The 23,332-nt window shown below is 40.2% G+C and overlaps 1 protein-coding gene across 2 annotated transcripts in view; it reads right to left on the reverse strand.

The window, feature by feature from the left end:
* Positions 1–1,214: 1,214 nt before the first annotated feature.
* The window catches only part of Erlin1 (ER lipid raft associated 1), a 35,310-nt gene continuing 13,192 nt past the window's right edge, over positions 1,215–23,332 (reverse strand). Inside the window, 5 exon segments of one of the 2 annotated variants that reach the window (NM_001106353.1) lie at positions 1,215–3,418; positions 5,327–5,406; positions 6,715–6,804; positions 13,834–13,925; positions 15,458–15,516. In NM_001106353.1, the coding sequence (NP_001099823.1) occupies positions 3,197–3,418; positions 5,327–5,406; positions 6,715–6,804; positions 13,834–13,925; positions 15,458–15,516 (543 nt within the window). In that variant the 3' untranslated portion in view covers positions 1,215–3,196. 2 annotated transcript variants of the gene reach the window in all.

A 23,332-nucleotide genomic window follows, 5' to 3' on the forward strand; every position in this document is an offset into this window, starting at 1 on the left:
AAGCAAAGTGTCATGAGTTATGTATGATTTGGGTAACTAAAGGACACCAGAAGTGAGAAATTAACTGTTCTAAAGGGTTACATATAGACAAGAGAGCAGGAGAGGATCGAGACGCTGGCCTAGGTTACAGGAATGTCTGTCCCTCAAGGTTGTGGCCAATGTTTAAATCTCGTTATCTTTCAGCCTGGCTCCTGAAGAGAAGTATCAGGTAAGTGTTTTACTTCATGCTCACACCCATCAAGCACTGTGCCATTCATTCTCTACTGTGGGGATTTCTGAGCTACTCAGAGACAGAAATGTACCGATCTCTATGATTAATAAACTAACCGACCTTGGAAGTTACCGTATGGAAATTATTTTGCTTAGGAGATGCCCTGCGAGAATGAGTAAGCCGCTTAGAGACGGCTGGTAACTCTCCATGACCATTTCTTCAGTCTTCACTCATATGGACTTAGACTCAGCCTCTAAGTCCTTCGGTAGACGATGTAGCTACATTCTCGTGTACTTCACATTCATAGCTGTGTTTTCACGAAACAAAACTGATCAAGTCTCAAGGATCAAACACCAGCTCAGCAGCTAGAGCTACATACACTCCCCAGGCAGCAAGCAAGCCACAGCCACTGGCCTTACAGAGCCCAGGAAGTGATGACAGACCCTCAGCAGTCCGAGGCAAGGGGACCCTTCCTACAGGGTGAATGGAAACCTGGCTCTGAGCGCAGCTCTCCAAGGTGATGAAGGATCCTTAGGAGTCGGCAAAGGACAGTTGCTGCCATAAGAGAGGAAAAGTAGCCCAGGACAGAGCATCACCATGGGAAACAGAGGGAAGGCACACGCCCGGACCTTAGAGGAGCGAGGCCGGAAAGGACAGCAGAGGCAGATTCTAAGCTCCTGGGCCACACACACCGGACTTAGTCACCTTAGCCAGCAGGAGTCACACTTCACTGTGCTACTCCACACTTTCTTACCAGAACGGGCAGAACTCATCTTAATACCAACGCCTACAGGATAACGAGTTCAAATTAGTAGTCACAGCTCCCTGGTCTGCGGCAGCTAAGGTGGGATAGTATGGTGGAGTCCCAAAAGCCAAATAAAGGGCCTCCTTCCCGGATTTCCCAACTACTGCTCCCCACTAGCTCGGAGTACGATACAGACAGCCGTGGAACATGCTACAGCAACAGAGAAGTGTGAAGACTTGGAGAAAACAAAACACACAATCACTGATAGGAAAATAATTTTATTTAGGTTTTTTAAAAAAGTTAACTTTCACATATAAATTTAGACTTAAAGATTACAGTGTATATTTTCCAAAAGGAGCGCCCCTGAAGGGTGGCCAGACAAGCTCGCCGAGTGGGCACAGGGACACTCGCTCCAGAAGGAGCTCAGGTGGAAGCGCTTTCTTTAATCTTCCACAGTGGCCCTTCCCTGTTCCTCACCGGGCCTATGACTGGTAAGAAAACCCACAACCATCACTTTGGGGCAACAGCATCTCACTAGATGGGAATAAGAAACATGTCTAGGAATGAAAGCACAAAGCTCAATGATCCAGATATCCCACAACAATCATTACATCTGCAGCAACGTATAACAGGAGTATTGGATAGTTCAAAAATTCTTGTAAGAAGGGCCAAAGAACACAAAATCTGTTTAAAGGTAATTTCTGTAATTAAATGAGAAAAATTATTTTTTCCATATTACAAATGCCTCTACACTATAAGACCTAGAGGGGTTAAAACCCTTCAAATCTGGGCTCTCCTTTCTCAGTAAAATGTTTGGCACAACCCTTGAGCTGCTGTTGAGATCAACAGCTGAGAGGTTTTAGGAAGTGGCCCCATAATTTTCTGTCTGGCTTCAACACAGTATACACAAGAGCTGTCAACAAGTTGGGCAGACTCAGGTCTACCAGTGCAGCACAAGATTCCAGGAAAGCTAATGTGATGGGCCAAGGTCTGGATGAAGTAGATCTCCTAAAGCCACAGGCTAACTTTGTCTTCTCATGGAAAATGAATTCAATGGCTGCCCAGGGAGTCAAAAGAATTCTGATTTCCTAGAGAAGGTGAAGTTGGAAAAAGCAACTTTGATATCTGCATCCCAGGGAAGGAGACAAAGATGACTAAGGATGCTCTCTAGGTCACTTGGTACCACACTTTGTGACCTACTTTGAGGAGGATCAGTGTGTTAGTGACCATGGCAGTCCAAAAGAACCTTGGCCTTTAGCAGAAGTGCTGGGGTGAATGAATGTGCCCCAAATCCAGTTTTAAAAATAAAAACTTCCTGCAATTATGATATAATACTGTGCAGTGAATTAGGGATTGCACACTGTTCCTATGTCTGGTTAAAGCCGTGTCCCAGCTTTGGTCGGCCAAGAGGTGACATCTAAGCAGTTTGTGGCTAAAACCAGGCACTTTAGTCATACATGGGCTGGGGCAGTGAGGTGGAGGACATCACCGAACAGAGGAAGCATGGGGCCCCACAGCTTCGGTGCAGTGCAGCTTAATCTCCCCTAAATTTCGTTTGCTTTCTGTGTCTCTGAGTCTGCTAATGCAAAAAACTAGTGACTGGGAATCTCTGCGAGGAACCTCTGGTTGGGTGGCAAAGTGCGTGTCCCTGCAGGCCACCAACCTGACTATAGGAAAACAGAAAGGTACAATTTGTATCAAGTAAATGGTTGCTCAACTGGAAGATAAATTTCCTAGGAACCCAGAGGTCTGGCTGTTATCACACAGAAGAATGCCGGAACTAGACTTTAAAGAGAGCCTGGTTCCCAAGTGCCTCATGACACTTGTCTTTTTTAACTTGCTGTTTCTGAAGGTCTTCTCTCTGGCCTCCTAGCTCATGAATGTCTGAGCACACATGTCCTCAGGGACCAATGTAAACATTATTCAATAGACCTCAGCTTTAAAAAAACACAGCTTGTTATATAGTGTTAGACATTCCAGTGCAGGCAGTATCTTAGCATCAGACTCTCCCTCTTTCATGAGTACCGGTTTACAAAGGAACACATACAGGATACTTGATAAAACTGTGGCTGCAGAGACCAGCTGGGTCTATCCTGTAGTCAGCTGGCAAACCAGGACTATGACAAGAGAATCACAACAGAGGACAAATTCCCTGTGAATCTTAAGAGTTCACATAACCACTGTTCCCACTTAGCCCCTTGGGTCGCATCCTGACATGGAGAACATTTCCACCTCTTGCATCAACCTGCGTTCTCCTTGTTTTGGATGGGGCTCTCTCCAGAGGGTTCATAAGTCTCCTCAGGGGAAAGGGAGCCTTCTCTTTCAGTCCTAACATCAGAGTACTTCAAAGCACAAGAGGAGTCCACGAACATGTTAGGGATGTTGCTGCCAAAGTAGATCTTACTGTTAGAAGCAATGGCCTGGTACTTCTTGAGTTCCAGATATTCTGGGGTCAATTTGTGCTGTGTGGGGTAAATAAGAGAAGAGAATTAGAACAGTTGGTGCAATAGTCAGCTCTTTCTCCCGAAGACTGTTTCTGCAGGTGCTCTCCTGAGTAACACGATTCAACTTGGAATGCTTGTCAGTGACCCTATTTCATTGTGGAGTGTGTCTGTCCTATGAACAGCTAAGTTCTTGACTAAAATTCCTTTAACAAACTCCTGTCTTAATGTCAGATACCATATTTTTTAAAAATAGATTGAGGATCAAATAACACAGTATTTCTTTTGTAGCTTATAAAGTAGTTTACATGCATTTTCTCAACTCAACGAGGAAATGACACAGGATTTCTGATTCTCTTGAGAGAAGTATACAATTCAACAAATCAGTGTTAGGGTTTCCAAGGAAAAGCCGAGGTCCACAACTGTTTAACCAGGTGTCTCAGTGACTCAACCTAGACATCTAGAAATCACCTAAGCTGGCATCTTGCCTTTATGCAGAAGTTGGCTGTTTAAATCATTTGTGAAAATATGGGTGTCTGTCAACCACCAGAACTGCTTCAACCAACTGTTAATGTTTGAAAAAGGACCTCATATATTTCAGGCTGGCCTCAAACTTGCTATGTAGCAGAAGATGACCTTGAACTTTTAATACTCCTGTTTTTACCACCAGATTACTGGGATGCTAGACATTCATCACCACGCCCAGGTTCATGTGGTGTTAGAGAGCAAACTGAGTGCCCAGCCATGCACTCTATCACCCGACCTCCATCATCAGCCTCTCTACTAGGATTCTTGCTTTTGGTTTAGAACTCATTGTTTCTCAATCCCCCCAGGACTACTCTGGTCATCCACCCTGGCTCGTCTGTCCCGACCTTTGCAGTGTGGTCAGTCACCCTCTGCACTTTGGCATCTCCACCCTCTCCAGCTGACTCTGGTCCTCGGCCAAAACACTGCAATTAGATCTGATCATACAGCACAACTAAATTACTTCTTAAAGCCCTTTTAATACACACTGATATCTGAGTAGCATTTCTCATGATGGTATAAAATGACTACCCTTTTCAGAATAAGTTTGATCTTAATAATAAAGTCTTTTATTTTAAAAAAATGACACCATATTTTTGTTTATACGTATGTTTGTGTGCGCAGATGTGCACACGGCTGCGAAGGGACGAAGACAGTATCTAACCCTTAGAGTTGGAGTTGTGAGCCACCCAGTGTAGGTGCTGGATATTGAACTCTGATCCCCTCAAAGTGCGGCAAGCACTCTCACCCATCTCTTCAAACCCAATAATAAGATCCTGATGCCTCTGCCTGGCCAGATTGCTAACTCCCAACTTGTACCAGTGGATGTGTAAACTTCCCATCTTGCTTTCATCTGACAAAATTCCACTGTTTCCCCTGAGGTCAAATTTGTTTCTAAATTATATTGTGGAAATGTGCATGTGAGAAGATGTTAAATCAGCACTCAGGCGTGCGGCAGGAAGGGCTAGGGATACAAATGTACCATAACACACAGCCAGCCTTCAACCGTGAAAAAGGATCGCACCCCAGAAACTGCAGGGACGGCTCTGAGAGCAAACAACACTCTAAGTTCAGCTTCTATTCTGAAAAGCTATCTGGAAAGTTATTCCAACTCAGTTTTCCTCTTTTTCTGTCACTTTCTCAAGAGCTCATCAACTATTCGGAGCCCCTCCTTACAGGACAAATGAACGGTTTTATGGCATCTGACCTGTGCTCATGCATCTGCTGGTCTTTACTTTTTACTGACAATGTTCCCTCCCTAACAATGGGTATCAATATGTCGGCTATGTAATTGGTTGATGATGGGTTGGGCCACTCCCCTTTTCTGACATCGAATACACTAGTACCCAGGAAATGAAATGCACACCAGAAACAGTTCCTAGGGAAGGGCATGAGAGCGGTCACCTTGTTTGAGGTGGCATATTTGTGCGCAGCATAATACTCGGCATCTGCCTTCGCCTTCTCTCGGGCCAGGAACGCAGCATCTAGCAAAGAAAACAGTAACAACATGTTTGAAATGAAAGAAAATTGCTACTGTAGTCCCACATTTGGGTAAGAGTATCTTTTTTTATCTCTTAATAGTTCAATTGTTTGCCTTACTTTAAGTTATAACTTTAACAATTTAAAAAATATGAATCCTCAGGACAGCTCCTTTTTAAGGAGAATTAAAGTTCATCACTGTTAACTTTTGCGTTAACTCGTTTGGTGTTCTAAGTGGTTCCTTTGTCCTCTTTCTCCCTCCAACTTCCCACCACCTAGAGCCTTAGCCTTCACCCAGGTGGGGGTCAGGCAAACAACCATAGGCATAATCTAGACTCAATTAACAGAGATAAGAAAAAGCTATGTACAAGCATAAAGACTGGACTAAGAACATCTATCTGCATTAGCATATGCAAGGCATTAGCTGAATAATAAACAGACCACTGTGTGATTTCAGAGTTTTACATTTTTCATTACAATGGGCCCGTGTCTTTTCCCCAGCTAATTTGTTGTTATTGCTGTTTTCATGTGACAAACTGGTGGTGGTTAAGTTCATTATTCTGAACATTAAAAAAATTATGTGTGTTTAATTTATATGCTTAAAGTATGTGTGTGTGTGAGAGAGACACATACAGAGAAGGGAGAGGGAGAGGGACACACACACACACACACACACACACACACACACACACACACACACACAGACCTGCTTAATACAGGTTCTCAGAGTCTCTGGGAGAGCACTATGTGTTCTTAAGCACTGAGTCATCTCTCCTGCCCTTACCGTGCATATGCCTAAAAGCTTTTTGTTCCATTTTATTTTATGTATATGGGTATTTTACCTGCCATGTATCTCTGCACATCATATGTATACAGAGGATGTTAGATGATGCCCTTGGGACTGGAATTACAGACAGTAATCACGTGGCCTGCGGATTGAACCTGTCCTCTGGAAGAGTAGCCGGTGTTCTTAACCACTGAGCCACCTCTCTAGATACTTATTTTAACAAAAGATTTTGAGGAATTCTTATACTTCATCAGAAAATAAAGTGAAAGCTAAAAAGACCCATTGTAGGAAAGGAAACGAAAGGCTGAGCCATCAGTTACAGACTGAAGAGAGAACTAGATTCTATAGGCTTTGTTGTTGTTTGCTTGCTTTCTTGTTGCTGTGTTTGTCTAGAGCATCAGGGTAGCTACTTCCTCCAGACCAGCACAGCACGCCGTATGGTCTCCCCCACAAGACAATCAAGACCTGGTCCTGAGGCAGAGAGGCAGCTCAAGACATCCAGAAGTTCAACTTTTCACTGTTGTACCTTCAATCTCAGAAATGCGTTTTTCAGTTTCTTTCTCCATCACTTTCTGTTGAAATCGAATTTTTGCCACTTGTGCAATCTTCTCTGCTTCTATAAGAACACGACAACGAGAAACACACTTAGAATCAGCAGTACATGGTGTAACATAAATTACGTGTGGCTAACTGCTTCCAAGGTTTTATCTGTTCTAGAAACAACTTGAGAGGAAGGGAATTTCCTTCTTTCTTTACTGTTCTATCTTGGTAGTGCAAGCTTTGTGGGAAGAAGATTATGAAAGGTTAACAGTTTCAGTCTTCATGAGACTATAGAACAATGGTTCACAGGTAAATGGTAAAGACCGGTACAAAAGTGAAGCAATACAAACTCATGGCAGCGTAGGACAAGGGCATATGGTGGCAAGAGAAAAACAGAATAGGGAAATTAAACCAAGAAGACATTTTGTAGGAATTAATGAACATGATCTGGTAGGGATATGCCATGAAGCATAAAATAAATAACATAGGATAAATGAAAAGAACAAAACAAAACAAAACCCTATATAGAGAAAGTACACAGCCAGATAACAAGAAAAGACAATAAAGAAAGCCCGTGGTTTGAGTGGCAGGCTACACAGTTTAGTGTTAATACATTCAGGATCTACTGTTAAGGGGCCATCAAGAATATGACATAAGGAAATATGACATTCCCTATCAAAGAAGGAAATGAGTTACTTATGGAAACAAATGTTCACAGTGAGCACAGGAGCTGCCACATCCAAGTGCACACAGGAAAAACTAAACAGCTTTAGTAAACATCTGTCCAAACCAAAGCTCCCTGGACCGAACAAGAAAGGCTCTAATTACACTTGAAATTCTATCTCCATCCTTAAAATAACATCTCAAATTTCCTTTTCAGATGAAGATTATGAAGGCTATAGTCCTCTATTGTCACAGGTTTCTTATCTGAAAATTCAACCAAATACAGATAGAAAATACTCAGAAATTTTAAAAAATGTGTAGTGGACATAAACATTTTTTTTGTTATCATTCCCTAAATGCTTAGTATAACAACTGTTTCCAAAAACCTTTCATTTACTAGGTATAAGCAACCTAGAGGTGATGTAAAATACATGGGAGAATGCACCTAAGTCAGATAAAACACATTCCATGTTCTATAAACGACTAAAACACCTGTAGACATGGTATGAAACCCCCAAAGGGCCCAAGAGATACTTTAGCATATCTTATCTCTGGCTTCTGGGAGAAAACATAAAACAAGAGAGAGATTTTCCAAATATTTTTTTTCTTTTTTCAGAAGGCAATATCCTTTATAAATTACCCCAGGACTCAACTGAGTGAAATCACTCTGTATTATACCAGCTTAAAAACAGACTGAGGCACACCACTCTGCATTTCATGGGAAGAAACTAATGAATAGCACAACCAGACTTGGAGTTCCAGACAAGGGAGAGTAGACTTGAGGTATGCCCTAAAGTGTCATGAAAACAATCAATTTGCCTTAAAATGCACAGGGAGTTCAGAAACAAGAATGAAAGCCCTCCAGTGGCACAGAAGAGAGAGCTGAGGATTGTATGGTGGCAGCCCCCAGTGGTTATTTCACAGGAAAGAGAGGCATGTGAGCAGTGCTCCAAACAGGACCAGATAAGCCTTGTACACTCACACCGACTTCTGATAAAACCAAGACCTCCAGAGGCTACAACTCTAGGGAGGCTGGACTAAAGAACTCTGCCCAGAGCCTAGTGAGGAGAGCAGGAGAGCGAGCAGTGACTTTAAAAGCAGAACAACCCACGCAGCTGCACGCTCATAACCACATACGGCAGACAGACGACAAGTGAATTTGGTGTGGTACAGAACTGTGAGCTGATGGACCATCTGAGGATGAACTGGCAGCACTTCTGACCAAGGAAGACCGAACAAGCTTTGCCTATGCTAGAAAAACAAAACAAGAAAACAACCAAATAGCAGGCAAAAGTAAACTGTCTGAAGCCGAGGGAAAGATCACCACTTTTAAACGAAAGCAGATGTTCACTCCAGGAGTCCTTAGCAGTGATGAGTAAGGGGCGAGAAGATTAAAAATAACACGGAGACAGTGACAGCAACCATGGCAGGTGAGACTGGAGAAGACGGTGAGAGTTAAAGCATTTTAAAGTATTATCCGAGGACAAAGAAACTATTTAACTTTAGATTTGACTGAGTCAGATACACATTTCACAAGTAATGACTAGTTGTGCATTCTAGACACAGAATGTCAAGTAAAAGAAATAAAATGAATACAGACTCTTCACAATGGAAAAAGAAGTAGAGGAAAATACATGGTAAATAGCACATATTGAGTGATAACAAGTCTAAATACAGTAGCAACTACAATAAATATAAAAAGACTAAAACTCACCAGTTAAAAGACAGATTCTCACATTGGATAAGATAACAAAATCCAACTATATGCTGTTTATAAGAGACACACCTAAAACATAATGACATAGAAAAGTTGAAAGTAAAAGAATGAGAAGATACACCAAGAAAACAGCCAAGAGAACATAGCTATGTTATGAGGCATAACCATACAGCTATCATTAGACAGCGTGAGTCTTATGCTATAAAATATGTTTAGGAATAAAGAATGTTACTATAAGCCAGTAACAAACCTCCTGAGAAATTAACAATCCCAAATGTAAATGCCCCTCATGATATAGGCTCAAAATAAAGAAAAAGTTGTAAGTCAACAATGAGTATAGCAGAATGTTTTAACACAATGTTCTCAGTAACTGATAGGACCAAAGACAAAATGAGGAGAGCACAAACGATGCAGTCAATCATCACAGAAACCTGCATCCACCAGACAGAGACAATATTTATACACGTGGGGCATTTACAGAAAAGGGCTATAGAGCAGATTTCAACACACAACTTGATGACCCATACAGCAAATGTTATCTTCTGACTGTAACTGACACTAAAATTCAATAATAAAAAAGGTAGAGTCTCAAAGCTCACTAAACCAAAAACTGAAAAAAAAAATACATATAACTCATGGACTAATGATGAAATGATAATGGAAATACCTTAAAAAGAAAAACTAGACATATAAGCCAAAGAAGAGCCACTAAACAAATTCTCCAAGACCAAAGCAGTGCTCAAAAGAAAATGTACACTCCTACATGCTTCCACTAAAACCAGAGCAAAGCAAAACAAAAGAACCCAAAACCAAAAGAAAGAAAGAAAGGAAGGAAGGAAGCTACGAAGGAAGGAAGGAAGGAAGGAAGGAAGGAAGAAAGAGAGGAAGAAAGAGAGGAAGAAAGAAAGGAAGAAAATGAAAAAAAAAAAGGAAAACCTGGAAGTCACTGGTTTTAAGCATCTAATACTAGGATTTGTTTCTTAAAGGACTGTTGAGTAAATTCACAGAGCAGAAGGAGAAAATTCATAAATAACACTGGAAAGCAAGCATGCAAGCCAAAACCAAACGCAGTTCTCCAAAAAATAATAAGATCAAAATTGATCCAACAAAAAGAATGTACAAACAACAACAACAACAACAACAACAACACTGTAAGGAAAGGGAGGGAACAGCAGATGCTTCAAAGCTGCATGAAGGTTACAGGTCCACATCCCCATTTGTAGTATTCTATAAAACAGACAAATTTCAACAAAAATAAAATTACTAGGCCTTAAAGAGAAATGAATAATGGAGCAGACTTTTATGCAATAGAGAAATGAAATCAGGTTAGATATCACCAAAGCACAAGCAAACAGAACAGCACAAACCACAGTGAAGCACAGTGTGTCATGGGTCCATGAAACCCACGACAAGAAACAGTATACAGCACACACAAGCCATTCTGGGAATAAATGTTCTTCAAGTCATTCTGCAGTTGGAAGAAACACAGCACACAACAGACAGCAAATCCCAGCACCAAACAAAATACAAATAAGTAAAACATGCTAAGAGTCTATAAGAAAACTGTAAGGTGACCTCATGAGAAACAAAAGTAAAAATTCTTAGTAAGCCTTTCAAGAGAATATGTGACCCTTCCCCATAATGACTATGTCGCTTTAACAGAGTAACACAGAGAAGATCCAGTAATATAACATCTAACAATATAATCTACCATATCAACAGCTTAAAAATCAACTCCACATATACAGAAAATAATTCAGTTCCAATGATTCTTTTTTTTTTTTTTTTTGGTTCTTTTTTTCGGAGCTGGGGACCGAACCCAGGGCTTGCGCTTCCTAAGTAAGCGCTCTACCACTGAGCTAAATCCCCAGCCCCAGTTCCAATGATTCTTAATAAGGCCCTTGACAAACAAAGAACAGAAGGGAACTTCATTAAATAGCAAATGTTAAGACACAATTGTTATGGAACTATAGCAGCACAATGCCTGCCACTGCTACTTTCAGAGGCCAAAGCTTAAAGCAGTGAAACAAGAAGAAATGAAAGGTGTGATCTTTCTATGCAGAAGAAAAGTAGAATTACTGATATCTAAAAACAATACGATTGCTCACAGAAAACCAAGGATACCACTCTGGATACTAGCATTTTCAGCACTGTGGCTAGCTAAAAACCAATGAATATCCACACAAAGCAATGACAAGCTAGAAAAGCTCCTTTGTAGAAGAGTGTACTTATTACAGAAACAAACAAAAATTTAAAGGGCTACACAGGCACGAACAGCTTTCTTTTTTTTTTTCTTTTTGAGGCAGAGTTTTTCTGTAGATTTGTCTGTTCTGGAACTTATTCTGTAGAGCAGGCTGGCCTTGCTTCCCCAGTACTAGGACTATAGTGTGTTTCAACACACCAGGTACTAATAGAATGAATTTCTAGCAAATATCAAGGCCCTTAAGAATACTTTTTCCAGTTCTCATGTGTGTGCGGGCAAACGTATAGAACATATGCATGTGGATACACAGCATGTGGAGGAAGAGCTGATACCAGGAATCCCCTTTGACTCTTCCATTTTATTTGTTAAGGTGGGGTCTTCTCAATGAAACCAGAACTTGTCTATAAAGTCTTGCTGCCAGTTCGCTGAGTCCATCTATACCTATGAGGCTGAACTTACAGGCGGGCCACCAAGCCCACCCCAGGTTTTTATGTGTTTCTGTTTTTCACAATTGCTTACATTTTACACCCTGAGTCATCTCCTTAATCTTTAATTATGATACTCCTTAAATACATTTCTCATAAATAGAAGAGATTTGAAAGACTTAGTATCATAAATATTTCCATGCTCTCCAAATCAGTGTACATTCAATGTAGTTCCAACAAAAATCCTGACAGTATTTTACAGAAGTGAGCTGGTCCTTAGTCTCCTCGCTGAATACATTATAATTAAGAATAGTTAACAATTACAGCCAAGAGGAACAGCTAAGGAAAAACTCCAGCAGCAAGAAGTAACAGGGGAGACAGAGCAAAGAGTTAAAACACAACAGAGATTTTAGCATCAGAGCAAATGGCATGTAATAGCTTACCATATACCAGGAATGGCATTCAAACAGAGAAAGCAACGGACTACTCAGTAGTCGAGGTAGCTGAGCTACTATTTGGAAGAAGTAAAGCCAAACCTGTCACACTGACATTAACACACCCCTGTGAATGAAAGGCCCATACACAAATCTGTCACACTGACATTCACACACCCTGTGAATGAAAGGCCCATACACAAAAACCCAGAACTTTAAATGTTTAGAATAAATGGTACTGGTGGAGGCAAAAGAGCTGGTAAAGAAAATAAGGCACAAACCACCAGGTTTGTGATGAACTGGATATGTGAAAATCTGATATCTGTATCTCAAAGTTACCTCCATTCAAAGGTAAGTCACTAATGAAGAAAAGGTCATTTGCAAAGCATAAATCTGGGGAAGGATCAGTAATCAAAAAATACAAAGAACACCATAATCAGTTCGAAAAAGCCATCAGAGAACTGACATAAGATACGTAAAGGCAGTAAACCTTAAAGGGTTACTTTAACCCTTAAATCCAAATAAATAATTATCAATAATCCGGGATATTAACATTGAAATTATGTGATCCTCTGTCCATCACTGAACTGGCATGCATGTTTGAAGTCTGGCAACTCCAAGGGGTAAGGAGGACGCAGAGAAAGGAGAACTCAACACAGAGATCAGAACCCAGAATTCAAACTCTGCTGAAGACACTGAGTTGGAAGAACTAGGGAGGTGGCAGATTGGCAGCAAGAGAAACCTAAGCCCACCCACACACTGAGCTCAACAAGTGTGCCCAGAGGGATGTTTTCTAAACCACTGCTTCTCAAGGACCTACCCAAAGTACCTTTTCCTTGAATTTCAATCTATTAGGAACCAACAGATTACAAACTATAATAAAAACAAGTTGTTAGAACTGGACCACTCAGAGCTCCCAGGGACTAAGGCACCAACCAAAGAGCATCCACCGGCCAGTCCATGGCTCCCTCTGCACATGCAGCAGAGGACGGCCTTATCTGGCCTCAGTGGGAGGGGATGCACTTGGCCCATGGAGCTTTGATGCCCTGAGAAGGGGGATGCTAGAGAGGTGAGTGGGACTGGGTGGGTGGGTGAGCACCCTCTCAGAGGCAAAGGGGAGGGGAGATAGACGGGATGGGTAGGTTGTGGAGGGAGGACCTTCGGAAAGGGGGACAACATTCGAAAGGTAAATAAATAAAATAATACGTAAAACTTACAAAAAATTCACTGTGAAAATGCTTTAAGAACTTCTTAAATTCTCTCAGGAGTTGGACAGTTTCATTAAGGCTTAGGACCCTCTGCTGAGTCACGCTGCTCTAGGAAATTCCTGCACGTGTGCACAGCAGCCAGCACAGAGGTGCTGTAGTAAGAACACACTAGAAAGCAACTCTCCTGCAGGGGTTCACGAATGAACAGATTCATGCTCACAGTGAAGTTATACCGTAAACTGAAAAGGAGCTAGGCCACACTTCATTACCTACTGGCTTCACTTACTTAAAGGTTTAAGGACATCTGAATGTACAATGAAGGTTCCAGAATTCTCCACTATACATCATGCTAATAATCTTATGTCTCCTCACTATCCAACACGAAACTGATGAAGAACAGGACAAAGTTACAATACCTACACAAAGTCATTCGATTCACAAAAAAATCCAAGTACCTATAACAGCTCTCTTCCTCTCTGTCTCAGCTTCTTTCTCCACAACCTTTTGTTTCTGTGCAGCTATAAGAAGTTTTGTCTTCTCTGCCTCCCTGTGAAGTAAAACATACAAATCAGAAAAGGTTCTGCCTTTCCCATCTTCCTCCCATCTTCCCTCCTTTGTGGTCCTGGGGATACAGTACAGTAACATACGGGTGTGAGAGGCTAACTCAAGCTTGTCCCATATACGACCCTTCTGAATAAGGAGAGACAGGGGAGGTGGGAGGGAGGGGGAGCGAGAACAGGAGGGAGGAAGGAGAGAACCCATATGATTCATCATTAGTGGAAGCAATCATCTAAAGTTTAAGATGCCTTCCTGATCCTTGAAAAAATTATTTCTATGAGCAGCTCAGATTCCTAATCTACCTCTCAGCCTGACACTTCATGATTTTTGGTTTTAAAGCACAGCTCTACAATCAGTCAGAGGAAATAAAACTCTGCCCAATAAAGACAGACTAAAAACAAAGAAGACTCAGGGTCATTCTACCTTAGAGCAGTACTGTTATTCCCTTGGACCCTGAGTCAATACACCTGCTATATTCTCTCTCCCCCTCTCTCTGCCTGTCTCTGTGTGTGCATGTGCACTCAGTCCTGTGTATATCAGGTCAGCCCTGTGCCATGAGTCACATCCCCAGCCCCAGTCTTCATCTACTGTTGTCCTGGTTTTTGTAGTTAGTTTTCATTTAGCATCTCTTATTTTCTTCCCAACAGCCAAAATTTCTAAACATGTTTATTCTTTTCATATGTACTCTCTGAGAATATTGCTATTTCAAATATTTTAAGTATCATCATAAACAGATCCTTTAAAACATTTAGAAACTAATCCCATGTCAGGCATGTAATGTCTTTCTTCCCAGTTCTGGACAAATTAAAAAGAAAAAGACTCAGGAGTCAACTCAAACTCAGGCAATTATCACAAAATAATGAAAAAAAAATCCCTAAGCTTTATACCAACTAAGTATCTACTCATTAAAAAAAGATTTTCCCCCTTTAAAACTATGTTTGGGGGGTTGGGGATTTAGCTCAGTGGTAGAGCGCTTGCCTAGGAAGCGCAAGGCCCTGGGTTCGGTCCCCAGCTCCCAAAAAAAAGAACAAAAAAAAAAAAAAAAAAAAAAAAAACAAAAAAAAAACTATGTATGGGTGTTTTGCCTGAATGCTTGCAGCGTGTGTTTACAGTGGCCATGGAGGTCATAAGAGGGCCCTGAATTCCCTGGGACTTATCTATTCTTATCATTATAATAAGGTAACAAAATGGACATTCTTTTCGACATTAACAGGCTTTTCTGTTTTATTAATATTTCATTTAAGGCTTTATTTATATATAGAGATCATAGCTCCTTGTATCTCCAGCAATCATTTCATAACAGATTGCATCTCTGAGCACTGCTTTGGAAATGTCCACACATAAAGAGAAATCTATTAAGAATTTACTGGGAATTAAGATACAAAAGGTAATATTACTAAAATACAGAACACAGCTATTTATCCAATCACAGATTAAACTTTCCATCTTTTCCCTAGACTGTTATACTAATATATAAATAGTTCTAAATAGAAAATATTAAGACCCCTGAGTGTTACTCACATTAACTCAAAATTTCTTCTTATGGCTTCTGGGATTTTGGGTTTTGTAACACGCACAGCCTAAAAAAAAAAAAGAAAAGCCAATATATATATATATATATGAGAAATAAGTATTCACAGTAGGCATGGGAGTATACACTCATACAATCTAAGCACTGAGAAGATAACAGCCGGAGGACCAGAAGGGAGTTCAAGGTCACTTTGGGCTACACAGGCACTTACCTAAGAATAACAAAACTCCAAACAGAAGGCAACAGAAGTCCAAGAAACCACTCCTTCTCAGATGACTCATTTCAACAATTGTAACACAGTTCCCACTAACTTACACAAGGATCCCACTGGAAAACCTACATAGTCTGTTGTCACATCGAGAGTCAAAGGTGAACTACCAGTTTACTTAAATGGTGCCTGACCTCAACAGAAAAACCACCTTACTCCTGATAGAACTTAAACTGGGACAGTTCTTCTTAGAAAATAGATTACAGGGATTGGGGATTTAGCTCAGTGGTAGAGCGCTTGCCTAGCAAGCACAAGGCCCTGGGTTTGGTCCCCAGCTCCGAAAAAAAGAAAAAAGAAAAAAAAAAAAAAAGAAAAGAAAATAGATTACAAACCTCTGTAGTTGGAGAGTTTTGCTTGCTATTTCAAATTTACAAACCAAAGAAGATAAATCAGTCAAAGGAACAAGACTGAGAGGGAAATGATGTTAGAAGCCAATGAAGTCCCAGGCAGGTGTATGCAACTGAACTCTGTGTTCAGTGAGCCAATGGCCACGTCCTAAAGTTACAATCTGTCGGCAGTATAAAGCAGCCCAAAGTTTTACGACAGTGGTTCTCAACATATATATATATATATATGTCATAACTCCTGTGGGGGTCACCTATCAGATAGCCTTTGAGAGTCACAGGGTAACATATCAGACATTTTTTATATTATGGTTGGTAACAGCAGAATTACATTTATGAAGTAGCAATGAAATAATTTTGTGGTGGGTGTCACTACAACATGAGGAACTGTATTCAAGTGTTAGTAAGGTTGAGAACCACTGCTTTAGGAAACTAGCAACTCAGAGCTTGCACTCTTCCTTTCTAGAGTCCATTTAGAACACAGTTTATCTGTGTCTGTAGGCATTCCTTACTGATACTTGGCTGTTCTAATCACAGTGGACTTTGGCATAGTTAAGAGTATCTATTTGGGATCTGTTGCTTTGGAGGCTGACTTTCACACACTAAGAACTTATCTCTGGAGGCTTTGCATTTGCTAACCAAACATCCTGCACCTACCGCGATACCGTACACATAACTCAGGGTTGGATCTCTCTCTGAAAACTGGCTAAGTGTTTAAGTAACACTCTTTAAGCACACGAATCTTATTTTTTTAAAGGCCTTTTTACATTTACTTCTGTGTGTACATGCAGGCACAGTCAGAGGAAAACTTGCAGGTCCTCTCCTTCCACCAGGCAGTAAGCGCCTCTCCTTGCTGGCCTACTTACTTCATCAGCCCAGACTTTCCAACAATTCTTTCTTTCTCAGTTCACTCAGGTTTCATTTTTTAACCCTGGCTATTGTAAAAATAACATTCCCATTGGTAGCTAAGCTCATAGTACAGACAAGTAAAGACTTTATTTTAAAAGACTGGAAAAATGCATGTTTTTGCTTAAGTTTTTATAAAATGAAGGAGTTCTTTAGCATTGTAGAAAAAAATCACAAGGGGATTTTAGACTGCAAGAAACAGCATCATGAGTTAGGTTCCCAACCATAGACACACAAGAAAGCATTTGTCAAGCTTCTGATGACCGAAGAATCTCAGCCTCTGAGGGCTGGAGAAATGGTCCAATGGTTAGAGATCCAGAGAACCTAGTTTGATTCCCAGCACCACCATGGCTCAGAAGTGTAACCAGTCCCAAGGCATCTGAAGTCCTCCCCAGCACCAAGCATGCATGTGGTGCACAGACACACTTGAAGGCAAAACACCCACATACATAAATGCTGCCTGCCATTGTACAGGTCTAAAAGTCACTTGCTTCCTCATTTACAAACAAAAGACCAAAAACAAACAAACAAAGTCTCTCTCCTTTGCTCAATTTCTAGTCCTTACTTGAGAAAACACCTTGAAAAGAACAGGATGAAGGCAAGTGACTTCTCCAGTCTATCTGTGAAAACACATACAAGTTCCCTACTACTACAGCTGGGACACAGAGATCACCAATTTCTGGGCCATATTTCCAGACATCTGTAAAATATCCTCAAGTTTCCTCCAGGGAGGGGCTACTGCTTCAAAGTTGGTAGTTGCTTTCAAAGAACAAACACAGAATACTTTATAAGTTTATAGTTCAACATATAGAATGAGTGGTAAACATCCAAACTATTGGCTAGACAAAAGGCTGGTGGGCCTATCCACTTTAACATAAAGGTAGAGGTGGAGAAAATCAAGTATTTGACTGATCTTTCTTTGGAGAAGTGCAGGCATTTTGAGTTAAGCCATGTTTGCCTTGTTTGGGTGAGAGAGGGAGAGGAAGAGAGAGAGGGAAAGGAAGAGGGGAGGGGAGGGGAGACGAGGGGAGGAGAGTCTAAAACAGTAGTTCTCAACCTGTGGGTTGTAACCCCTGGTGGGGGAGGGTCACATAGCAGACATCTGTATGTCATATATTTACATTATGACTCATAACAGTAGCAAAGAAATGATGTTATGGGTAGGAGTTACCACAACATGAAGAACTTATATTAAAGGGTCACAGCATTAGGAAGGTTGAGAACCATTGGTCTAAGGTCTTCAAACTTTCTGCCGAAAAACAGCAGCTTGGTTCTTGGCTTTGTTTTACAGGACTATCTTTATTAAATATACTTAAGAACAGGGAAATTTTCAATGACTTCATAATTGTCAAACACTTCAATAACAGTGCCTCAAAACTGCCCCTAGAGACCAGCGCCCCTCAGAGCCCCTCACAGATGGGCTTCTTGCTTTACTCCTGCAGCAACTCATTTGCTTTAGAAAAATGTATACATCCAAAGATCCCAATAATAGGGAAAGTACACCAACCATAGGGAAAGATGAGCAGTAAGTACGACATGAGGCTACTTGGACGACACTGCCCTTCTGAGAAGGAGAGCCTTAGACATGACTATTCGGCTCTCATTCAGCCAGGAAATAACACCTGGTGAATGACTCCCAAGTCTTCTCATTATTCAAATTGGCTTGATGAGCCTGAACAGCATGAACAGCTGAGGAGGACATCTTCCCAGTTCATCTGGACAAGTCTCCATGGCCAGAATGAATAAAACCATTTAACATCTATACACAGCAAAATGTTTCCCAGACTGGGCAAAGGTAGAGTCAGTCTTTGGATGTTAAAGCAGAGCTCATAAGCTTGACTTAGTCCAAATATGGATCTTGAAGGAATGGCAACCACCTTGAAACCTCTCACATCATGATTAAGTTCATGGGAGATCTGATGCAGAGATGAGTAATGCTGTGTAATGGTTCCTTTATTTTACAATCAATTTTCCAAAATACAGTTTCTCCAGCTTTCCAGGGAGATAATTCTTCTACCTCTCGTCTAAGGTCCACAGGCACATTACCTACTGTGATCTTAGTCCTCTGTATGTGGAACAGCTGCCTCGGGGCTTAGTGGAGAGGAAGGTGCATGCTAGGCTCCTCTTTAGATTGCCTGGGTCCTCTTGGACCTGATGGACTACAAGAGGTAGGTGCAAGGGGACAATGAACAGCAGAAATCCTTTATAAGGTACACATGGGTCACCCAAACCCTTGGCAAATATGGCTGTGCCCAGTCTAGAGATTAGTAAGGTACAAAAACTAAGGTGACTGAGATGCAGCCATGACCCATCCTGAGAGGAGTTAATGGATTAGAGACTCTGTACCATAACACCCCACCACTCAGAGGGTCAAGGACAAAGATTTTAAGAGCAAGCATTCAAAATATCTTTAAGTGGATCAGGGGCTATAGTTCAATGGTAGAATGCTTGCTTAGCATCAGGGAGTCCTTGGGTTGGGGCCTTAGAACCGCAAACCAAACAAAAACAGAACTTTTAAGCAACAACACTTCCTATGTGAAAGGGATAATCAGATCTGTATACCTACAGATAGCCGAGGGCTATCATACTAGCATGAGCATCATGTGGGATGGAATAAGATTCTCTGGGACAACAAACATCAAAGTAAGGCCTGCGAGGTCATAAGGACAATTCAGTGGCAAATTCAGAAGTCAAAAATGTAGAACCAGAATTTATGAGGAATCAGGTTTCACAGTGTGAACACCAGACATAAAGGTAACTTCCATTCTGGATGACTATGATTCAGAGAGAAGCACAGACATACTATATTTAAAGACTTGCCAACTATCTTTCCAGTCTTATAAAAAGAATAAAATAATATCGTGTGTGTGTGTGTGTGTGTGTGTGTGTGTGTGTGTGTGTGTGTGTGTGTAGTAATTGTACAAATAATTGGTTTCATTCTGAGACTTTCATAGTGGACCTTTTAAAGAATTTGATGTTTGAGGCAGAACATGCTACAAGCTTGCCAATCTTGGGAGACATCATACTCAGTATAGCAGATACCAGGAGTTAACTGAACCATAAGATATTTAAGGAAACAAAGACAATGTATCAAAAAACAATGTCTAACAAACACATACACAAGGGTGCACATGTGTACGCATGCATGCACACAGTGGTAGGAATGGTGAAGAAGCTGATGAAATGAGTTTACCTGTTCTAAACTCAGTGTCAGAATATAATAACTCATTCTGTTAAATAACACAGAAATCAAGTATAACCATTTTCACTATTCTACTTTGCTACCATAATTTTTCTAGAAGAAAAGTGGGATATAATAATGACAGGAAAAGGAGACGAGTAACAGCCAGAACTACTTGACAACAGAAATCTACTCTGTACCATCTGTTCTTTTCCGTAGACGCTGGATACAACAGTGAGCAGCAAAGCAAGACTGAGCTCATGGAATGAAGACTTTTAAAGAGACAGGAAACGAACAAGCAAACAAACAAACGAACAAAATGTAATGAGGGCGCTTCCCCAGGAAGAAGGACAACATTTGAAATGTAAATAACCAACAAAAAAAAAAAAGAAAACGAATGAGAAATTTTCAAGTAATTATGAATACTACAAAGAGAACTTAACTAGGATGACCTGAAAACCAGGAAATCACTATGTCTGGAGGAAAAAAAATTAAGACTTTGATATAACTATATTAACTTAAAAAAACTAACGCAAAACTTATTAGAGACAGTAAATTCAACAAAGTTTCATTTGGGGTATGAATTTCCTCCTACATCAGAAATTCTAAAAGAAACAAAAAAAATAGTGAGATCAAGTAAACTCATAACTATACTTTATAAATTAAACACCAATTTAGGTAATGGATAGTTTAAAAATATCAATAATAATGGCAGAAATATTAAAGGCCAGTATTTCTGCATATGTGTTACCTTACCAAATTTTAAAATTCAATAAAAAGTGAACACAACCAAACAAACCTGAAGGTCTAAAACTTCATTCCAAATATTTTAAAAGTACTTTGATAAAAAGACAAAATTAATAAAAAAACCAACACATTTCAAGACTATAGTAATTTTATATGATTTTTTTTAAAATAAAAAATATAAACTCAAAAGATCTTTGCTATTGGCAAAACATGAAGTAGAAAGGTGTGGGGGGAGAGGTAACCCAAAAAACCCAGCTCGCTGACACCATGCAGTTGGGATAGGGAGGAATTGAAGCCCCACCTCATAATTAATGCTAAAACAAATTTCACATGAATCAATGTCTTCTAAGAATATTAATGGAAGATAATGGTTTCTTAATGTTATCTAACTTAGCCTTACACAATGTAAGAAGTCACTAAAATGCTGTAAGACTTATCTTTGCAGCAGACAATTGCAGAGAGCTACAATTGGTCAAAGGGCAAAGAGAAACTTATCATGGGGTTTCCAGGCCCAATTGATACATTTACAAAGTAATTCCTACACCCAAGGCTCAGAGAACATTGCAGAAGAGAGGGCAGAAATACTGTAGGAGCCAGAGGTCCAAGAAGTCTGCTATGAGAATAGAGTAGCGTATCTAACTTCTTCACTTTTGGTAAGAGACAGAAATAAAAGGCAAACCACCAGGGATAGGAGTCATCCATAAAGCAGCTAACATTCATCTAACTCCAGTTCTATGGACTCTGGCACCCTATTCTGGCCTCTGAGGGCACTAGGCACAACATGGTGTAGACATATGTGCAGACAAAACGCCCATACACAATAAAACAAAACAAGAAAAGCAAAGCACAGCAAATAACCTAATCAACAACTGGGCTAAGGAACTGACAGACAGTTCTGTAAGACATCCACCCAATGAATAGAGAAAATACACTGAGACAAGGGGATCCACTCTACACCTTACTCAGTATAGTGCTCCAAGTCATAACTTTCTTGTTAGAATTCCTTTATTAATGTGTTATCCTTAATAAACATATCAACATGAAAAGAAGTCATGTTTTAACCTAAAGTTAAAAGATTTTAAAGACTCTCAGAAATTCTTAGGCCTTATAAACATTTTAGAAAAGTAGCAGGATATAAAGTTGACATGCAAGAGTCATTATGTTTTCTATATACTAATAATGAACTTCGCAGGAAAGAAATTTGGAAGGGGGCATGGGATAACATAATAGGATAAAACAAAACAAGCCAAAACTAGGGATAAACCTAACAGAGAAGTGAAAACTTAAGACACTAGAGAAAGTAACTAAAGAACATGAGAGGGTGGAGAGACCTCCCTGCTCATGGACTGGGAGAATTAACATTTTGAAAATCGCTGTGTCGGGGTTGGGGATTTAGCTCAGTGGTAGAGCGCTTGCCTAGCAACCACAAGGCCCTGGGTTCGGTCCCCAGCTCCGGAAAAAAAAAAAAAAGAAAAAAGAAAATCGCTGTGTCACTAAATCAATCCACAGATTGAAATCAGTGCCTGAATTTCATATGGAAGAAATATCTCCCATCCTGCCACCAAGAGCCAAAGGAATTAGTAGTAGAAACAGCAATGTTCAGTTCGTGTGTAAAAATATCCAGAACATATGCAGAACTTCACATCAGTAGGTTAAAAAGAATCTACCAGAAAATGGACAAAGGATATAAAGCAAGCATTGGCAGAAGATAATTAAAAAATATCAAAAGATGTTTGACTTCATTAATAACCAAAGAAATGCAGATCAAGAAGAGAAGAGTCCCCATCTCTCCCTGCGGGGAAAGCCAACATGTATTTCACTGAGTCCAATGCTAGTGAGGACCTAGTGGCATTGCTAGGAAGTGTCTGAAAAGACAATTTGTATATAAGGAGAACATGCCATGGTTCGTAATACTAATGCTAATTAATAAATCGCTGGGAACAAAGAAACGAAGAAATGTGAAGAAGGGGATTCTAAGTAGCTACTGAGGTTTCAGCTGCATCTGAGTAACACATGCCTGGCATGAAATACTTTTCTCCTTTTTTTCATAACCTTTAATGAAAAGTTCCAGATTTATCCAAAATCATAATTGAATCAAAGTCTTTAGACATGCTTTCTTGAAATAGCCTCTTACAACGCTCTCTAACATCCTGTGACACCTATTTTGTTTAGAACTGTTATTTAATTCTTATATCTGAACTCCTTTTTTGTGATGTTATTGAAGGCATGGTATACTTTTATATTGATTAATAACCATTACTGTGTTTAAAAATAACACACAGTTGGTAGAAAGATCTTAGTTCCTCTATCTTCTTAAAAATTTACAAGAAAATACCAGTCAGCATGCTTCCCACTTCTGCAAGGATGTAGAGCCAAATTACCACAGTGATTTGGTTTAAGTAACTGCATAACCAGTCAC

The sequence above is a fragment of the Rattus norvegicus genome, chromosome 1 (genome assembly GCF_021556685.1).
Source record: "Rattus norvegicus strain SHRSP/BbbUtx chromosome 1, alternate assembly SHRSP_T2T, whole genome shotgun sequence".
NCBI classification, from domain to species: domain Eukaryota; kingdom Metazoa; phylum Chordata; class Mammalia; order Rodentia; family Muridae; genus Rattus; species Rattus norvegicus.